We start from the raw sequence: 21,287 nt of genomic DNA, 5'->3' as shown, positions 1-21,287 counted from the left end.
CAGGCAGAAGCCTGCGTTTATGGCCACCTCCCTTAGAGCCTCTAACCATTCATTTTCCAGCTCATCCAAATCTTTGGCCCATTATTCCCTCACGCGCTGCAGTGCATCAGGTGTGTGATTGAGTAGCTTTTTATATGTCGGGGAAATCGCTTTTCGTGAAAGGTGCTCGTCGAGTAGGTGATCTTCCAGGGGGGAAGATTTGGGAAGCTCTATTCCCCTTGCCAGTACTGCCCTGAGTGTAGTACTGCCCTGAGTGCGTGATGCACCTATAGGTAGCGGTAAACCTCTGTGGGAGGTAATTGATGGTCAAGTTGTAGGTCCACCCAAGGGATGATGTCCCCGTGTGCCCAAATGTCTCCCACCCGGGAGAGACCAATTAGGTCCCAGTTATCAAAACCTGGCTGTGCTCCCAGGGTGCCTGAGACTCTAGAATCCAATGGAGGGTAGCTTGTGTGATTTTACCTCACCATCCCTGGGTCTTAAGAGCTTTGTGCCAAATAGTCACTAACGTTCCTGTGGGGCCAATGAGGGAAGAGTTTTTAGGTGTGCCATATAATGCCCTGAGATGTTCAGATTGATGCATAATGAACCTATCCATCAGCAGTGGCAGTTCGTATGGGGGAGATGTACCCAGCTATTGACAGTGGTAAGCTGCGCAGCCCAATAATATTTCCGAAAGCGTTAGTCCACCATCGTACCAACCGTTGTGAGCTTGTGAAGTACAATTCTGGTCAGGCCCCCGTCCCAGAGTAGCATTCTGAGTTCTCTATTGATTGTTTTAAAATGTTTTAAAATAGGAGCCTGGTAGCTGGTAGGGTGCATTTTGCAGAACATAAGGGAACCGGGGTAGGGACATCATCTTAAAGAGGGCAGCCCTGCTTAGGAGAGATAAGGGCAGGGAACTTCAGTGACCAAAGTCTCGCCTCAGCCTATCTGGCGGAGGCAGGAGGTTCTTAATGTAATAGAGCTCGCGATCAGTGGTGATGTACATGCCCAGGTACTGGAACCCTTCAGTAGCTATTTTTGCTTCAGAATCTCGGGGCAGTCATGGCTTTCGGTCACTTACGAGGTAGATTAGGAATCTTTTCTAATTAATAGTATAGCCCGAGTATTGCCCCAAGGCTGTTATGATCTGCACAAGCATGTCGACAGTGTTAACGGGGTATGTAACATATAAGAGGATGTTGTTTGCATACAATAATATTTTGCCTTCCCACTTGTTGTCCTAGTGCAGTCCACGGACAAGTGGTTCTCGTCTAATCCATGCCACCAAGGGCTCCAATATTAGAGCAAAAAGAAGTGACAACATGAGGCAACCCTGGCGAGTGCCACGCTGAAGAGTGAAAACCCAGGATAGTCGTCCATTGACTTTTATATGAGCCACTTGGCCTGTGTAAAGCAGTTTTACCCAGCTGAGGAAACGTGGGCATAATCCCAGCTTTGCCAGGACCTCAAACATTTAGGGCCACTCCACGGCGTCAAAAGCCATTTTTGCATCAAGAAAGAGTACCAATGCACTCTTTTGAAGGTTGAGAGACTGACTCAGCATCGAGTGGAGGCGCCACAGGTTAAGAATGGTACTTCAGCATGGTATAAAGCCCAATTGGTCTGGATGGACCAAAGTTGAGATAACTCTGAGTAGGTGGAAAGCCAACACCTTTGCTAGGATTTTAACCTCAGTATTGAGGAGTGATAGGAGTCGATATGAAGAACAATCATCCAATGGCTTTCCTTCCTTGGGAATGACCACTATGGTGGCCAGACGTTGGTTTCTGGGCAATGAACCAAAACGGTGACTCTTCTCAAACATGCGTCGCAGGTAAGGGGCTAGTTTAGAGGCCAGTATCTTATACAGCTCGAATGGTACTCCATTGAGGTCAATGGCCTTGCCCAGATTAGGATCTTGGATGGCTTGACTTATTTCTGCTTCGGTCAACTCTTCTTCTAGGAGAGCTCTGTCGGATAGCTCAAGAATTGGAAGGCGGAGTTTGGCAAGGAGCTCCCTTTAGTCGCCCACCTCGGCGGTGGCTATCAGGAAGTAGATCTAGGTGGAGTAAGTGGCAAAGGCATTAGCTACATCCTCTGGGTCTCTCACCAGTGTTCAAAAGCCAGCCTGCACCTCCAGTACCCAGCAGCCCATCCCTGACCTTTTGTTTAACCAGGCCAGGAGTTTGCCTGCTTTATTTCCCACCTCGTAGAGGCAGTGTTGTGTAGCTTTATGACTTGCTTTGGCAGCATCAGTGGCTTCATCTTTATATTGCTTTTGTTTTGTTAAGGCATGATGGGCTTCAGTTGGGTCACGTTTCAGAATGTCTTTTTTCATCTCCTGCAAGTCTTTTATAAGGGTCTCCAGTATAGCCTGTTTACCTTGTCTGTGTCCTGATATCAGAGATAGACTCTACTCTCTAATAACTATTTTAAAATGCCTCCCATAGAGTCTGTGGCAAGACTATATAGGCATCATTCTCAGTGAAGTATTGGTCTGTGGTCTCGATAATACCCTCTTTAATACCCTGTACCTTAAAGTACCAGGGGCTGAGTACAATGTTGCACTGTCCCGACTACTTGTGGAGTCTGAAGGCCCCCCAAATCAGAGAGTGGTTTGATATGCCTCGGGCCACATGATGGATGTCCAAGTAGTGGTGACAGTGATGTGTGAGGGTTAGGAGATGGTCAATTCAGGAGAGGCTCCCGTGTGCCCCTGAGTGGAAAGTAAAATGTTGTGTGTTGGGGTTATGGGCATGCAAAGGTCAGTTCAGCCGAGGGGAGGAAGGAAATATGGCAGCAGCTGATGGGAGGAGCCAACAGGTCTGGGAGGAAAGCAGTCTCACTACCCAAGCAGCAGGGAGCTTAAGTTGGACAACAGTGAGTCATGAAGGCTATGCGGGACATAAACAGAACAAACATTAATTGTTACACCCTCCCAGGCCTGCGTATCGCCCCTGGGTGTCTGACCAAGTTTGATAGACAAGTAGCAGGAGTGACTTACATATATTGCGTGTATGGCCATTCTATATCCCCACCTGTCTAGGGCACAGTAGGTGCAGTCTGTCTTGTGAGTCTCCAGGAGGAGAATGATAGTGGGTAAACGACTGATGTATTGCATCACTAATCCTCTTTTTTTTTTTATCTCCTAGGCCATTTATAGTACCAGGAGAGGAGTTATATGTTGGACATATTGGAAGGGTCACCCATATGTGTTTGCATTTAGGAGCCTTCGACTGGCCAATCGGACCTCACCCATCCTCATTTCTTGTGAGATATGTTGTTGTATGTGTGTGTCTTTGCTGTCTGTTCAACAGAAACACAACGCAGCTGGACCTTCTGAAACAAACCAAAACTACAAACAAAACCCCTAAACTTCATCCCCCTCCCTGCCTCTCTTCATAGCAGACTTGGAACTGCCCAACCGCCAACACTGCAGAGTGCTTTTCGCCCCCCAACTAATACTAAAACAAGGGTGGCTGTGGCAACCACCACCAACATTCGCCCGCCCCCGGCATAGTTTGAACCTGTTAACAATAGTCTTCCGTCAGCATCTAGTACATAGGCAGCCATGGCGGAGTCAGCAGCCGGTCTGGTGTCTTATTTTTATGAAAGAGACAAGAGGAAGATGGTGGAACAAGGTGAAAATGCCCCCATTTCTGAGTCACTATCCCAGCATATGTTGCATCAGGTCGTTGTATCATCCTGCTCCATCAGCCCAGTCTTCCTGCCCAAATTGCCGGCGCTCCACTTCCTGGGCTTGTTGTTTCGGTGACCTTTACTCATGCAGCTTGTCCCCCGAGTCATTACAGGGGGTCTGTGGCCTCAGGAAGTTTCCGTTGTTGTTTGGAGTGGTTTATTTCTTTTGCACCTCCAGCCGGCCTCTAACTCTCAAGCAACTCCCATGCCACTTCAGGGGTAGTGAAATGCCAGGTCTTCCCCTCTGCCACCACTGGTAGTAGGTGCCGGGAACAGTAAAGAGTATTTTAACCCTGATCGCGCAATGCACCCTTCACTTCCAGAAAACGAAGGCACAGCTTTTGAAGGCGGAGTGTAACATCTGGGAAGAAGCTGATGATGGTATGCTCACATTTGACTGGAGGGGCACTTTGCACTGTAAAATCACATTGCGGTCTCTGAAATTAAAGATGCAGGTGATTATTGTGCAGGGTGGTGCTCTTGGTTTAGGCCTGGTGCTCGGAATTCTATTGGGCCGCTCAACTAAGAAGAATTTTGAGAGCCCACAAGTTTGGAGGCCTGTAAGAATGCAATCTTCCACAAAGAGATCAGCTTCTGGGCCTTTTGCCTTCTCCGGGACCCTGACCAGATGTGCATTATTACTTCTTGAACAACCCTCATAGTCTTCCAGTTTCACTCTCATGAAATGGACATCATTTAGGGGTCGCCAGGGTTGCAACTGTGATCCCTGACGTGTCCCTTGCGACCCCTGTAACTACCTTTGCGTCCCCTGACCTCAGAGGTGGCAAAATCAGTGCCAGGAACACAGTTGCAGCTTGTGCTAAGAATGGAGTATAATTAGCTGGAATATGACCATCCCAGGCAGCTGTGGTGAGTAAAAAATGTTTTCAATGTATGTTATGTGCGTGCTTGCGGGTAAGAGTGTGTTTATGTGAGCGATATTGTGCATTTGTGTGAATGTGTGAGTATATGTAATCGTGTGTGTGTGTGAGTGAAAGTAATGGTCAAATGGCATGTGATGTCACGTCCGCTATCCCTGGCATTTCGGTGAATTGACGTTCATGCTCATGATCAAATTTTTTACTTGCCGCCGCAAAGTGGCTGTTTCCGTCTGGAGGACCGCAAGGGAGTTTTCCTCCTCTTTCAAATGGGCATTCATGTTGTGGAGATCTGCCCCCACCAGCGTGACCTTCATGTACACCGTATCTATTTTGGTTTCCAGCGAACCAGCCATAATCTCTTTGATTGTGAGCAACTCAATTTCATCTGACTCCGAGTCTTTTCAACAGGGCCAGCCGTGACCTCCATCTTTGTTCCAGTTGCACCTTCATAAGGTAGCGCAAATGTATCCAATTTAGTCTGGTGGGTGGCCCATGCTCCCCAGCTCCCATCATCACCGCTCTTCCCTCCAAAAGAAATAGAGACAAACATTTGACTGGTTTCAACAGAAAGATGTATGGTCGTTAAGGGCATAAGCATTGTTTAGTTGGTGCAAACAATACTGCTTTTTCTAAGTTTGGAAGTGACCTTGTTGTAATGTTTATATGTTGTAAACATATAAAGGTACACTTGCACTCACAAGTGTATGAATGAAGGGATCTATGTGTAAGGAAGTTGATGGATCAAGGGAATTGTATATACGGAACAAGGGTGATACCTCTATTACAAGTAAAGGTTTCAATAGCCTGGCCTAAAACGTGTTTGAAATCAAGTAAAAAAGGGCGACCCTCAACCACAAAAAGGCAGCATTGAAAAAACTGTAAAAACAAACATGTTTGGGAGTGAAGTACAAGTTACTTACCTTTGGTAATGAAATATCTCGTAGAGACATATTCTAGTTGCAGATTCCTTACCTTATAATTTTCCCCCAGGCGTCAGACTGGATCCGGAGATTTTTTTCTTCGAGCACTACCCCTGCGCTTCGGTAGGTGGCACTGGTCGACTCCGAGGGTGGGAGGTCGGGAGCCGCCGCCTCAGCGCAGTGACATCGGTTTCTTTTAACGACTTTCCATGCCAAAGCGCAGAGCTGCTAAGAACACTGAGATTGGTGCGCCAGAGCTAAGGACCTGAAGGGGGAATCCCTGTCCCTAGAAATCAGTTTGCAAGCGGGGAGGATGGGTGGGTCAGTAAAGAATCTTCAACTAGTAAATGCCTCTACCAGATATTTCATTACCGATGGTAAGTAACTTGTACATCCGATAGAGACTTCATGTTGCAGATTCATTACCTTAGAATAGATACCCAAGCAATGCCATCCTCGGAGGTGGGCTGCGAACGAAGATCATACTAGAAAATCCCACAGGACCTAACGACCAAAGTAGCTGTCCCGGCGGACTTGACTGTCCAGGCAGTAATGTTTAGCAAATGTGTGCAGGGATGCCCACGTAGCTGCCTGACAGATATCCAGGACAGGAACTCTGCGTGCTAACGAGGGGAAGCAGCAGTTGTTCTGATGGAATGAGCACGCAAGCTCTCAGGGGGTTGCTTCTTGGCCAAAGCGTAGCACATCTTGATGCAAAGAAGTACCCATTGAAAGATGGTATGTTTTTGCACCGCCTTCCCTTCTTCGCACCCACATATCCAACAAAGAGTTGATCGTCAACCCGGAAATCTGTAGTATGATTTAGATAGAACACCAAAGCTCTTTTTGGGTCCAGACGGTGGAGTCTCTCCTTCTCATGGGAAGGTTGTGGGGGGGTGTAAAAAGTAGTTAAGGTGATAGACGGGCCTACATGAAAAGGCGTAACAACCTTGGGAAGAAAGGACGCCATAGTGCGCAACACTACTTTGTCAGGGTCCACAGACAAGAATGGAGGCTTAGAAGAAAGAGCTTGAAGCTCACTTACTCTGTGAGCAGAAGTGATGGCAACAAGAAAGACAGTTTTTAAAGTGAGGAGCTGTAAAGGACAATTGTGCATCGGCTCAAAGGGAGTACACATTAAGTAAGTAAGGACAAGACTGAGGTCCCAATGAGGCATGATAAATGGAGTGGGAGGAAATAAATGGGTGAGACCTTTAAGGAATCGATTGACAAAAGGAGACTTAGGCGGTCATTCTGACCCTGGCGGTTGACTACCGCCAGGGCCGGGGACCGCAGATGCACGGCCAACAGGCAGGCGGTGCATCCGCTGCAGGCAGCGCCGCCATGGGGATTCCGACCCCCTTACCGCCAGCCTGGTTCTGGCGGTTTTGACCGCCAGAACCTGGCTGGCGGTAAGGGGTGTCGTGGGGCCCCTGGTGGCCCCTGCAGTGCCCATGGCAATAGCATGGGCACTGCAGGGGCCCCCTAACAGGGCCCCACCAAGATTTTCAGTGTCTGCCAAGCAGACACTGAAAATCGCGACGGGTGCAACTGCACCCGTCGCACCCCTTCCACTCCGCCAGCTCCATTCGGAGCCGGCATCCTCATGGAAGGGGGTTTCCCGCTGGGCTGGCGGGCGGCCTTCTGGCGGTCGCCCGCCAGCCCAGCGGGAAACTCAGAATTACCGCGGCGGTCTTTTGACCGCGCAGTGGTATTCTGACGGCAGGACTTTGGCGGGCGGCCTCCGCCGCCCGCCAAAGTCAGAATGACCCCCTTAAAGAGTGAGGACTGATCAGGTAATCTTAGAAAGCCCAAAATAGCTGATAAATACACTTTAAGGGTGCCCAAAGCAGAGCCCTGCTGGGCTAAAGAAAGAATTAACAAAATAATCTCAGAAAGAGGAGCAGAAAGGGGATCAACAGATTTGTTGGTACACCATGCCACAAATTTATGCCAACGACAGGCGTATACCGTTTTGGTGGAGGGACGCCTGGCTGCCAAGATAACATCGCAGACTTCGGGTGGAAGATCAAAAGTCGTCAACTGCTGCTGCTCAATCTCTACGTATGAAGCCAGAGATTGAACAGGTTCGTGTGGAGAACCGTCCCCTGTTGCTGCGACAGAAGATCTGCCCAAAGAGGCAGTCTGAGTGGAGGATCGGTGGCCATGCTCAATAGCTCTGGATACCATACTCTCCGTGCCAGTTGGAAGCCACCAAGATAACTTGGGCCTGGTCGTTCCTGATCTTCTTGAGAACTCTGGGCAGAAGTGGTATAGGCGTAAAGGAGGCCAGAGTTCCACACGAGACGAAAAGCATCTCCGAGCGAGTGCCGCCTTGGAAACTCCAATGCGCAAAATAACTGATATTGTGCGTTCTCTGCGGAGGTGAACAGATCTAACCAAGAATCTGCCCACTGCTGAAATAGGCCTTGTGCCACCTCCGGATGGAGACGCCATTCGTGATCGGCTGTGCATCGATGGCTGAGTTCATCTATGCTGGGGTTCAGAGAGCCCCGCCAGATGTTGAACCACCAGGGTAATGCCCTGATATTCCAGCCATGTCCAGAGGCATAGTGTCTCCTGATAAAGGGTCCGGGACCCTACTCCGCCCTGTTTGTTGCAGTACCACATGGCGGTAGTATTGTCCATGAATAATTGCACTACTTTCCCTTTGAGAGAGAGAAGAAATGCTTTCAACACAAGCCTGATTGCCCGAAGCACCAGAAGATTGATATGGAGCCCAGACTCCGCTGGAGACCAGAGGCCTCTGATCCCTGCCTCTCCCATGTGGCCGCCCCAACCTAGAAGTGACGCATCTGCCACTATGGATAGATCTGGCTGGGGAAGGGAGAGGGATCTGCCGTGGACCCAATGTGGATTCAAAAGCTACCACTGCAGGTCTTACGCAGCCCCCCACCACCCCCCCCAAGATCTAGACCACGTCGGAGAGATTTCCCTGATGCTGCGCCCACTGGAACTTCAAGTCACACTGCAGAGCCCGAATATGCCTTCTGACATGTGTCACTAGCAGGATGCATGAGGCCCAGGAGCCTTAGAGTCAGTTTCACCGAAAACTAAGACAGAGGCTGAAAGATCGGAATCATAGCTTAAATATCTTGGATTCGCTTTTCAGGAGGATAAGCTCGAAACTGCACTGTGTCCAGAACAGCTCTGATGCAAGGGAGTGTCTGAGAGGGAGTCAATTGTGACTTTGGCACATAGATAGTAAACCCCAGCGTGTGCAGGAGGTTTACCGTAGTCTGAAAGTGGGAGACAACTTTCTGGGGCAAGTCTGCTTCAACAGCCAGTCATGGAGGTAGGGGAAGACAAACCCCTAACTGGCGCAGATGAGCTGCAACCACCGCCATCACTTTCGTGAACACCTGAGGGGCGCTGGTAAGGCTGACGGGGTGCACAGTAAAATAAAAGTGCTCATGACCTACCATGAATCTCAGGTAACGTCTGTGGGCAGGAAGGATGGGAATGTGGAAATAAACGTCCTGCAAGTCCAACGTTACCATCCAGTCTCCTGGGTCTAAGGCAGACAGGACCTGAGCCAGGGTGAGCATTTTCGAATTTCTCCTTCTTGAGGAAGTAATTGAGGTCCCGAAGGTCTAGGATAGGATGCAAGCCCTTCTCCTTTTTCGGCACCAGAAAGTAGCGGGAATAACAACCACGACCTACTTCTGTCCCACGGACCTTCTCTATGGCTCCCTTGGCCAAGAGTGCGACTTCCTGGCGGAGAAGTGCCAAATGATCCTTCAGGAGATGGCTGACTGAGGGAAGCATGGCAGGTGGGGCAGATTCGAAGGGGAAGGGGAGGGAATAGCCCTTTCAAACTATCTGCAAAACCCACCTGTCCATGATGATGGATTTCCAGTGGGCAGGTGATGGCGAATCCTGCTGCCAACTGGATTGGAGTGAGGGAACAGACTAGGAGGGTTTGGAGGCTGCAGCGGGGGCAGCGGTGGACGGGGCAGACCTCTGGTTTACGGTCCCACGCCCATGTGGGATTCTGCGTCCCCGGCCACGCAGTGGCTGAACAGCATCGATGGCGTGGTGGCTGGGTTGGGGACACGACAGGGAGCCCCTTCCGTGGCCACGAAAGGGGCGAAAGGCGGACTGTTGGGGGCGAGGGGCAGCGGAAAGGCCAAGGGACCGAGCCGTAGCCCAGGAGTCCTTGAACCTCTCTAAGGCTGAGTTCGCCTTGTCTCCAAAGAGACGCGAGCCATCAAGGGCATGTCCATAAGAGGCTGCTGGACACCCCCCGAAAAATGCAACCAGGTATGGCGCTTCAAGGCCACCGTCATTGCAACCGATCTGCCTAAAGTCAGTTGAACCCACATCGGATCATGAACTTTGCCGCATCTCGCCCATCGGTGACAGGTTGGGTATCTGCGGCAGAACTTGCGCAACCGTATCCCCCAGATAGTGGGTATAGTGGCCCAAAAGGCATGCAGTGTTCACGGATGGCACCGTGAGACCGGAGGAAGAAAACATATTCTTCCCAAATTGTTCTAGCCTTTTTAATTCCCTATCCAGGGGTGCGGAAGGGAATGCGCCCAAGGAAGAGGAAGCCTGGATGACAAGACTCTCAGGCGTTAGGGTCATTCGGGGCGGGCCGATGGCAGTGTGCAATAGTTTTGTTCACAGGAGTCCGTGTGTTGGGTTTGGACCAAGTATCCAAGAGGACATCGGTGAGGGCTTCATTGAATAGCAGAAGGGGCTCAGATGTGGAAGCCCCTGTCTGACGCACCTTCATCAGGAGATTTGACCTGACCTGAACAGTAGGCAGCTCATGGCCAAAGACCTCAGCCACCCTACTGACCACCATAGAATAAGTCGCTCCCTCCGCCGTAGCCACGGTAGGAGGAGACAGCATGCCAGCGTCTGGAGAAGTGTCCAGGCCACTGGCCTCGGCCAACTTCTGTGCCCAGTCCAAATTAGTGTCTTCCTGGTATTCATAAGGGTCCAGGGACCCCTCAATCCTTCCCCGAATTAGTATCTATAAGAAAAAGGGTCCAAATCCGACCTGGGGTGAGTAGGCCCCATTGAAGACAGAGACGGCGTCGGTCGACACCGTTCCAACTCTGTGTCGTCTGGGATGAGGATCGGTTGACGTTGATGGTGGGAGCGTCGACAATCGAACCAGCACTGGGGAAGGCCTCAGTGGTACAACCGTCGTCGGTGCGGATCCTCTTGAGGGGACCTCGGTGGCTGAAGCTGAAGACGCCAGCGTGGAACCCGAAGGCCAGTCGACCAAACCCCATGAGCCTGAAGGCGCTGTATTGGGGTCGGCCGGCCCAAAAATTAGCCGCATGGCCTCATAAAACTCCTTTAATTGGTAGGGGTCGCTCCCGGAAGTTCGGGGAAGTGCAGAGTGGACCCAGAAGCAGGCTCCGAAGATGGAGGCCTCGAGCATAGATGCTCCTCCTGCGTCGCATCAGCCGAGCAACGGGGTGAAGGTGAAGGGTGACGGGACCGCTTTGACTTCTTCTTTTTACCTGTGCCCGAAGACTTGAAGGAAGAAGAATGGTGGTGGCTCCACGTGCGGTCTCGAGACCTTCCCCTTGAGTGAAAAGGGGCCTACGCGGAGTCGAGCGCCGGGCCTCCATGAGCTTGAGGGACCGCTCCCTCAAGGCCTTTGGGTGCATGGCCCGGCACTCGGAGCATGACTTCGGGTTGAGGTAGCGCTCCAAGTACCAAAAACAGACCAGATGCTGATCCGTCACCGACATCATGCGGTGACAGTCCTCGCACGGCTTGAAACTGGTCTTTGGGGACATATCGACGAACCAAAAAAACTCGACAAAACGGTCGAAATCGGTCAAAAAGAGACCAGGGTAGCTCGCTCCGAATCAGCGTGCGGCGTGGAAAGAAAATAATTTACGTCACTGCGCTGAGACGGCGTCTATGTACTACCCCTGATGTCATCACGGCGACTTTGACGCCAACAATACGCGAGGAGTCAACCGACACCACCTACTGACGCTCAAGGGTTTTTTCTCAAAGAAAAAATCTCCGGATCCAGTCTGACGCCTGGGGGAAAATTCTAAGGTAAGGAATCTGCAACTAGAAGTTTCTATCAGATACATTCAGTTTTTAAATTAGCAATGCAACTTGGTATTTTGTGTAGTTATTTGGAAGCCTTTTCAAAAACAAGCACTAGCAAAGCGAACATGTTTGTCAATGGCTGGAATTTGGGACCGCATACTGAGAAGTTTTGTCCACCTAAACAACTTAAAATGTCTGGAGGTGCAACTACAGTCTAGGCAACTTAACATTCTAACTTGTAAATGCATCCACATGGACTGAAGTTAGTTGTGGAGTCTGGCCAATATTTCTAACTTTGCAATTAGAACTTTTTTGGTAGTAAGGGCAGTTTACTGTGAACCAGCTTGGGGGTGTTGCACAGCTAACACATTATAACATACATGTCTTCTACAAACATCAGACAGGTACTGACCTTACAGACACAGAAAGTATTCTCTCCAACTCTATCCTTCGTTTCAGTATCTCCTTCACAAGGCCTTTCTCAGGACCCTGCTTCATCTTCTCCCGGCCAATCAGGTACACTGCTTTTGGGGTGAGGACAAGGTCACGCTTCACACCCTAAATTGTGGCAATGCACATAATGAACAGGTTCAACTGTCTAAACATACATTATTTACACTGACAAAGATGTATTTAAAAGTTGCTGTAGAATGTATATTCTGCAGAAAGTAGTTAGGTAGAAAATATGTATTCTACTAAACGTTTTAATGTGTGTGACTGAAGAATATACAGAATGTACATTACAGAACATACATACTGGAAAATATATGCAAGACGTATGCTACTAAATGTATTCTTCTAGTACAGAATGTTCATGAAACAGATCAAAAATGCCATAGAAAGTAAACATTACAGAACGGTTCTATCAATGGAAAGTAAATGTCTCCTACCAACTGTCTACACATACTCCTACCCACCCCTAGGAGACAAAGGGCACATACACTAGTATGGGGAAATCTGGAGTAGCTCAAAACACAATGGGCCTGATTTAAACCTTGGCGGACGGCGGAGGCCGTCCGCCAAGGTTCCGCCGCCAAATGACCGCACCGCGGTCACAAGACCGCGGCGGCCATTCTAACATTTCCTCTGGGCCGGCGGGCGCTCTCCAAAGAGCGCCCGCCGGCCCAGAGGAAATGCCCCTGCAACGAGGACGCCGGCTCAGAATTGAGCCGGCGTAGTTGCAGGGGTGCGACGGGTGCAGTTTGCACCCGTCGCGTATTTCAGTGTCTGCATGGCAGACACTGAAATACTTTGCGGGGCCCTCTTACGGGGGCCCCGCGGCACCCCCTACCGCCATCCTGTTCCTGGCGGGAGACCCGCCAGGAACAGGATGGCGGTAGGGGGTGTCAGAATCCCCACTCCGCAGCCATGGAGGATTCCCCCGAGCAGCGGAAAGTCGGCGGGAGACCGCCGACTTTCCGCTTCTGACCGCGGCTGAACCGCCGCGGTCAGAATGCTCGTGGGAGCACCGCCAGCCTGTTGGCGGTGCTCCCGTGGTCGGTGGCCCTGGCGGCCACCGGCCGCCAGGGTCAGAATGACCCCCAATGTGTGGTAAAGCGCAGACTGGCAGAGGGGCTAAAGCCACCATGGTATATGTAGATTGGCACAGGGCATTAAAATCAGTTCAAGGCAAAAGGGGTGGCGTGGTGACTTAGACTGACAGACAGAGCGGCAGAGTGCATGTGAGATGGCACATAAAAACACAATTTGCTGTGCAGCAGTAGCTGGATCCCATCAGTTCAAGGGCACTAGGGCAGCTGAACCAGTTGTACTAGTTGCATAATTTCTAGACATTTTGCTTTTGTCTTACATACCGGGCACTGCTGGTGGAGGACACACCTATAGGAGACCCCTTCCTTAGCTCTCAGATGAAAGGCAAATGGTTGATTTCATGTAGGTCATGGCGAATTTTATTATTTTTTTAAATCTCTTGAGAACTTCAAAGTTTCTGCAAGTAGGCATATAATCTTAAACCCGTATTTTAAGAACTGCTCGCATTATAATTCTTGTTTTAATCTGTTTAGGCAAATAGGAACATGCACGCCAGCCGGGCATTTCTTTACGTGGTCCTGAGCAAGTTAACAGAAGTAAAGGTTCCGATAAATTTTTCCTACTGTATAGATTCTGAAAAATATGAAAAATATTGGATGCCAAGTGAAGTGTGTTCTCTTAAATGCCTCAGATAAGATTGTTTTCCTTTATAGAAATAAACAAAAATGTAATTAGAATTTGTTTGGGATAATCGGTATCGGTATCCCAGTCCTACAGGTATTTTTTCTTTCTTCTTCAAGTTAATAATCTACGACACATATTGATTGTCAACAATGTGATTAGAGGAGTTTCCCCACCAGGTATAGATTCACAAAATAACACGTTTTCAGGGAGATTCCCCTCTTGTTTGTAGAAAAAGTACATTTCATCAAGATTCAATTTCCTCTTTTAAATAGTGCATTTCTTTGGGTCACATATTGATTTTTTTAAATTTGTCATGGTGATGGATATGCAATGTATTTAGTTACAAAGTTACATTTTCAAGTCAGAAATGATTATTTTTTTGTGTTTTTCAAGGGAACTTTTTTATGTAACCAAGTTTAATTTTCTAACTCCACATACTTAATTTCTGGGGACAAAAATCGCTCAATTTTTCTTGTGGCATGCTAAATTAATCTACACGAATGACTTTCATAGCTTCTGCCTCTGTATGAAAAGCAAATGCGTGAGATCATATTAATTGTAGTTGGCAGCTCCCAAAGGCTTTCAGCTCACCAAAAGGCACTCACGCTAAAAAATACCCGCATAGTCACTTCTGGAGAGACTAGCATTTTGATTTGTAGGCCTTCTGTACATTAACTATACAGCAGATGTAATCTTCCTGGGTAGGGGTACAGACGAGGCTGGTGATCTTAATTACGTGTATAAAAGTGTTTAAAATCAGACAACATGATAATAAAGCACGCGTTACGGAGTGTAAGCATCAAAACTTGAAAAGCTGCAACAATTCAGAGGCACATCCCTGGTAAATGTGTGGGAATACACAGACAGCAAGTCTCTCAACCCAGCACTTCGAACTGTGAATTAAACGTGCCAATTGTTAATGAGTGGAATGTGTTTCACTTTTTTTCCTATCGGAAGCCGAAGTGAGAGTGAACTGGGAGCCATTTGGTGAAATGCACTGTTTTAGAATAATACAGCAATATTAGGATGTGAAGTCCACAACGATAACAATCCCACTATAGAGGGGAAATCATGTTATGACACATGCCTTTTTCCACCAACTTCATGTGATATAGTATTGAGAATGTCCACACAAGTTGGAGTATAGTGAATTTATGAATTTTAAATATTTGAGAATCGGGCCCCAATGTGAGTAAATAACTAAACAAGTCAGATTGAAAATTCAATTCAATAATATGCCTGCTGCATAGAGTAAGGGTAAAGTCCCAAGTTTGAACGCTGGCATGGCGGGATCAAGATCGATAAAATTAGGACTTTATTGACCTACAAAATAAAACCTATGCTTCACAGTGCTGTGAGATGCAAAATAAAAAGTAAAATATTATTTTTGTGACAACCCTCTCTAGAGGCTAGATCGGGACGACTGAAGTAGTTTGGAATTTGGTGTTAGAAGGATAAAGCACTGAGGTCACACCAACACAGCTTCACGGTAAAGCAGGCGGAAGGAAAACCAAAGATGGTTCAAAAGGTGTGCGACTTGTATCCTGGAAGTCATCACAAATCCTTAATGAAGCTTTGAATCTGGGCATAGCTCATAATGCAAGTAAGTGCAGAACCTGGGGGTACTCAAAACTATTATAAATAAATGGCATTCTTGTTATATCATCCAATAAGAGTTTAGTACATCTATGCGTTACAAGACATTGTATTTTGTTTACATTGTTCATCACCTACTGACTGCTTCTCCTCACATTACAAACATGCTCCAACTGGGGAAACTGAGCCTGTGTGCAGCAGGAGAAGCACTGCACAGGTAGCCCATGCATTAGAAAATGCCTGAGTTCAGCAATGAAAATAAAAATGGCAGCTAAAAATGGTGCAGCACATGGGTTCAACGAGGTCATTTACAAACTGCTACAGGTCTGATAACGCCTGGCATTGATCTGCACAAATCCTGCCATCTCTCTTCAGAATGGACACTGCTGCTCTAGACCAGCTCCCACATATCTGCTCAGATGTGCACATATCACTTTTTAAGCTCAATTTATTTGGAAAAAGGTTGCGTGGTTTATAAGCTGGGCTCCCTTGTGGGCACCAAAAACCACAAGGATGGTGTCTTTTTAGGGGTTCTGCAAGCTTCAGAGTACGATCCTCTGAATCAAATTTGCAGGAAAGCAGCCTTGATTTATTATAAGGCGCATCCTGATTCGTAAAAGATCTGCATCCACAGGGTTACGACATCGCATAGGCGCAGAAAAATAAGCACTTCACAAAGATGTGCAGGCATAGCCCGGGAAATCAATTGTGGATTTGCACTTGTGACTACGTAAAGTGCTTACCTCGTGCTGTTGTACATTGTGTACACTTGTGTTATGGGGTACACCCTGGCATTTGTGCATTTTTTATTGCCTTTTTTCTTCTTCAGAGGAAAAGTATTTTTCCCACGAAGAAGCCTCTGCTTCTCCGTCGATTTTGGGGGCATTTTCCTTCTAATTCCCATCTTTGAAAGGAATTGAGGCGCCTATATAATAAATAATTATTCCATAGCCCCTGAAGGGTTAAAACTCAGGCCCTTACTCTCGTCTTTGACAAGAAAACAATTCTCAGACCGTTTCTAGAGTGGAAACCGGAAATGGGTCACAAAAACGTTTGTGAATACTCAACAAACCCTTTAGTTTGTTGTTCCCAACCTTTTCCTAGGCATTCCTGTCAGCAAAGACCCACTCCGTGCCCATGGAGTAGGATTTACGTATGTGCATTGCTTATGTGCTATTCTACACTACTGTGGGGTCACTTCACACATAAAATAATCACTTTATTAGTGCAAGTACACTTTTTCTGAGCAAACTTGCTCATGCAAATCAAGAATTTGCACAAGTAAGATGAACTCACATGCGTAGATGGATATGTGAACAAGGTCTTGTCAGAACCCCTTTCAGAGGGCCATGGGCAAGCGGGAGATGACTGGGCCCAATCATAGAGGTTGAGGCCTTTTATTCCTGATGTCCCGGGGCCCGTATCAGTCCTGAGCAACTGGGCCAATTACACCTTCAGCACGGACTCTCAGTAGTACAGTGGGTCGAGCAGTCCAAGGAATCTCAGGGGAGGTAGATGCAAGGAGCGCATACAGGCTCACAACTCAAAATATGTCCAACGTCAACAGAAAATGGTTGTCCAGTCAAATAAAGTTTTTATGACCAAAGAGTATTTATATATCAAAACAAAGTAAAATACGGCATACACAAATAATAACCACAATCCCCTTGAGTTCAGTACTTTAGTGTTAGATAGTCAGGTCCCCGAGTCCCAATTCCTTCTCTCTATTAGTAGAGGCTGTTCCCTATTAACAAAAGGTGATATTCAGGCTAGGCCCCACTAGAAGTCCGAGTCTGAGCAGTCCCACTCTGACTCTTCTTAAGTCAAAAATATTCCAACGCCCAGTGAGCTACAAAGCATAAGAAGTTCCCCTGAATCCTTCAGCCCTGTGATTACCCACTCCCACAGGGGTTGCTCTAGCGGAGATCCCAGGAGCGCAGGCGTTGTGGAGGTCTGTAGCGGCTGCCAGCAGTAAGTAGCACTTTTGGCTTTGCAGGGGCAGCGGCTAGTTGTTGCCGGCGCTCCCTCCAGTAATACTCTAAGTTGCTCTTTCAGTTGCTGATGTTCCAATGCTTCAGCTGGGGCCCGGCCTCTTGACGGTCACCGTGGCGGCCATCCCTCTCAGCATCAGCATAACCAGTAGACCACCCTTGCTCTTCACGTGGTCCCTCTCTGGCATCCAGGGTTGAAGATTTACTCTGCACAAAGGCTATGGCCCAATCGGCACAACAGTAATTCACTCTTCATGGCGCTCCCTTCTGGTATACTTAGTTGCCAACTTTACTCAGCACGGGCTTCAGCCTAATCTGTACAGCAGTAATACACTCTTCACTTAGCCCCCTCTGGCATACGGGGCTACCGACTTCACTCTTACATCGGCTACGGCCAGATTGGTGAAGCCGCTTCTTCACATCTCCCTATTGGGATTCACTCGCCAGGTTCTCCCAATGGACCTCGCTCTCTTTAAGTGCTCTCCTCTTCCTCAAGGGCACATTGGTCTTGGCAAGGAGGCAGACACTGGTGCTCCAGGACACGTGGCTTTCAATTTCCCTTGGAAATGTCCCCTCACCCAGCTGGGATTCTGGAAGACATTAGCCCTTAGTCGTGGTCACAGGTAGAAGTCCTGCAGAGCTTCATCTCCTTGACATACAGCCCAACTGGCTGATTGGTAGTTGTTAGTTTTGGGGGCCTCAAGCTCCCCTTCTCATAGTCCATTTCCAGAAAGAAAAATGTGATTTAGTGTCTGTTCGTTTTTTGTTTGGTTTAATTAAAATATCAATACCAAATCGGAAAAGCATGTATTTGTGGGGAAAATGTGTGTATTTTCATATTTTTTCAGAAGCTGATGTATGGAAAAAATGGATGAAATTGTAAAATGTATTTAAAGCTGATATATGAGTGATAAATCATGTTGAGTTGGGGAGAGTATTACTGCTATTATTATGCTAGTGCCAGGGGCATTGCAGTTATGGCTCTTATATATAACTGATGTGTAGGCACTCCAATTTGATAAAGTCTTTTCTATGTAACTGATAGTAACCCTGCCTGATGCACTGAGGTGATCACTGTTGACAATCTTGCATGCGGTGTCCACTAATGTAAATTTGTCTTCTATGGTTACTTTTACAACATTATTAATATTAGTAGCTTCCGATGATTTTAATTGAACAAAAATAGCTCTTACTACAGAAATGACTGGAGACCCTGAGGCTCACAACTGAATGTCAGTCACACTGATGTGTACATCAAAGGGTTATCAAAGGGCCCCAGCCCTCATATAAGCTCCATCTCCTTCCAAAGATATGAACAGGCCGCTTTCCAGTGACCTCTCCCTGAATTAAACAACACCCACTGAAGTGGCTCTCCTTCCTTCAGTGTGTGCCCTACCCAGCTCTCAAGAATGCAGCAATACACAAATCTGTCTGAGGGGAATCCTCTACCCCCTCATGCTTCTCTAGTCAGCCCTGGGCCTCCCAAAATGGAACTCAGAGTCCTACATGTATTGTACCACTCAGAGGCACACAGCACACACATGCACCCACACATCCACTGTAGAGCGCTACATACTAACCTGATGTAGGCCAAGCGTGAGTTAAGCTCACAGCAGTTACAATTTACATGAGTGGGCCTATAAGCCTCACCCCAGTGGCACAGGTAAAAGACCTGTTCACTACACAGTATGCTGCCACCCACTGTTCTCGTGTTACTTAACTCCTGGTAAAGGAACCACCATGAGGGGTAGCACTTTGGGCACCCCTTCCAGTCCAACAAAAAAGCAATCTGTTAGACAAGCTGATGCTATGGCAAAACAAGCATGATCTGTGTTCACGCAAGACTAAAATAATCAGTACCAAGGATCCAGATATCATTGCAACTGAGGCACTCAGGGCAAGGGGACTTTTCTGTCCCAACAGGCCTCCAAAGAGGAATGCATCTGAAATTATAGCACGAGCATTAAAGATCATGGTGGCACTGTGGGAAATGCTGGATCATTTTGAGATTTGTGTGTTTAAGCAAAGGCAGTGAGACATCTGCAAAATTATATACAAAATCTAGCAAAGCACAATTTTGGCCTTGTGTACCAATTTTTGGCATTTAGCTGTTAAAACAGAAATTCTCATTGTGTGATAGCATTAGCTGAATATTTTCTGTTTGATTTAGAATAGCATACCTTAAATCTTCTGTCATACTTTGTGACTGTATCTGCAAAATCAATCTTCTCTCGCTTTCCCACAAACTGGCGCAGCTCCGGGTGCTCTTCCATCCCAATATAATCTCCAATGAAGTTCCTGTTGAGGCTGTTCCGCCGCCGCTCCTTCTTGTTAAGCAAGAGATCTGAGGCTAAAAGGAAAGTGGAGTCTTATAGATATGTATTTGGATTTATCAAGCACAAACCTAGCGCAGATGCAATGGAGCAGTATAGAAAAGAAGAGGGGTACATGTGTGGGGGGGACTGGGGTAAGAGAGAGGCAGGAGTGGTAATGGTAGCATGGGAAAGGGGGTGATCTGCAGCCAAGAGGTTGGAGGATTCCCCCTCAACCTTGTGCCATACATCCATAAATCAAAAGCAAATATATAGATAAAAGTACTCTGTCAACACAAAAAAATTACTAGAGCATTGCAGAAGACAGTTTTGCAGTGGATTTTTTTTTACTTTGTGACATAGGCACGTAAAGCAATTGAAACACAGCATTAGTTTTTTATAACCCACTTCTATGTTTTCACCTTGTTTTACATTTAACATATATAACATCATGTTTCGAAACTCAAGTAAGATGTAGTGATAGGCGTGGGCAAAAATATGCATTTATGGGGGTTATATGTTGAAACCACAAGTACTTCAACCACCCATGGCTCAACAACAAGTTTGAAACAACGACCTCGTTGGTATCACTAATGCCTTTACCAGGAATGCCTTTACAACGTTTTTTCGTTGTAAAGGCATTCCTGGTAAAGGCATTGGTGATCAGCATGCACGGTTCCAGCATGCGTCCCCCCTAACACCCCGCCCCTACAAATTACCGCAACCCCCCCACCCCCACAACAACCCCAACCACCTCCCCTAAAACCTAAAGCACCCCAACCCACCCCTAAAACCTAAACCCTGATCCCCTTCCCCCCTAAACCCTAATAACCCCAAGCCCCCACCCCCAAAAAACTAAAAATACCCTGAGTCCCCACCCGACCCCAAAATCTAAAGCACCCCAACCCACCCCTAAAACCTAAACCCTGACCTCCCTCCCCCTCTAAACCCTAATCACTCCGAGCCCCCCACCCCTGAAAAAACAGCCCCAGTCCCAGGCCAACTTACCACCTCCTTCACCTCGTCGACTCCCTTCTTCTGTGCCTTAACCACGCATGTATGTGGTTCACACATGCGTGGTTAAGGCCCGAAAACCAGGAAGTCGTGGAAAACGAAAACGTTGTTTCGCTTTCGTTTTCCACGACTTTGTGGTTTAGGAGTCGTCATTCCGGGTGTTTCCCATTTATGGGTAGGCTATGGGTGGCCCCCAATAACCAAAACGCTGCTCAAAAGGGTGGGACTGTGTAAGGGTCAATCTTAAGTTGAGCATGTTGTCAGTGAGGTAGAAAACTGTGGCAAAACATCCAGCCCTTCCTCTTCCAGGAGACTACTGCCATCACCAGAACATCACCAGCTAGAGCTGCTACCATTAACCGCAGGCCTGAAGTCTTTGCACTAGGTGGGCACACAATGACAATAGTCCGCACTTTAACACCCTCCTATCGCTTGGAAAGCTTTTAATCATGTGTCTAGATATTTATATGCATCACAAAAACTGCTCAACTTACATTCAAAAGAGCTTCATTGATTCTTGATTACATGACAGTTTCTCCTTACGGAAGCCTGGTCTTTGTATTTAATCCCAGTTCCAGAAAGGATCCATCTCCTTGCCTTGCAAACATGTTATTGCAAACTTTGTGCATTACGAACATTGCAGGGGTTTTTGATAGAAAC

General features: G+C 47.6%; 1 protein-coding gene across 4 annotated transcripts in view; it reads right to left on the bottom strand.

Moving 5' to 3' along the window:
• Positions 1-21,287, bottom strand: part of MYO1E (myosin IE) — a 451,378-nt gene that overhangs the window by 35,656 nt on the left and 394,435 nt on the right. For all 4 annotated transcript variants that reach the window (XM_069222075.1, XM_069222077.1, XM_069222074.1 and 1 more), the window contains exons 21-22: positions 19,482-19,651; positions 11,952-12,097 (exon numbers count right to left, since the gene is read on the bottom strand). In XM_069222075.1, coding sequence (XP_069078176.1) covers positions 11,952-12,097; positions 19,482-19,651 — 316 coding nt within the window. The remainder of the gene's footprint in view (positions 1-11,951; positions 12,098-19,481; positions 19,652-21,287) is intronic.

This window comes from Pleurodeles waltl, chromosome 3_1 (genome assembly GCF_031143425.1).
Source record: "Pleurodeles waltl isolate 20211129_DDA chromosome 3_1, aPleWal1.hap1.20221129, whole genome shotgun sequence".
Taxonomy (NCBI): Eukaryota; Metazoa; Chordata; class Amphibia; order Caudata; family Salamandridae; genus Pleurodeles; species Pleurodeles waltl.
The sequence above is the reverse complement of the archived record's forward strand: the minus strand, read 5'-3'. Positions and strand labels throughout refer to the sequence as shown.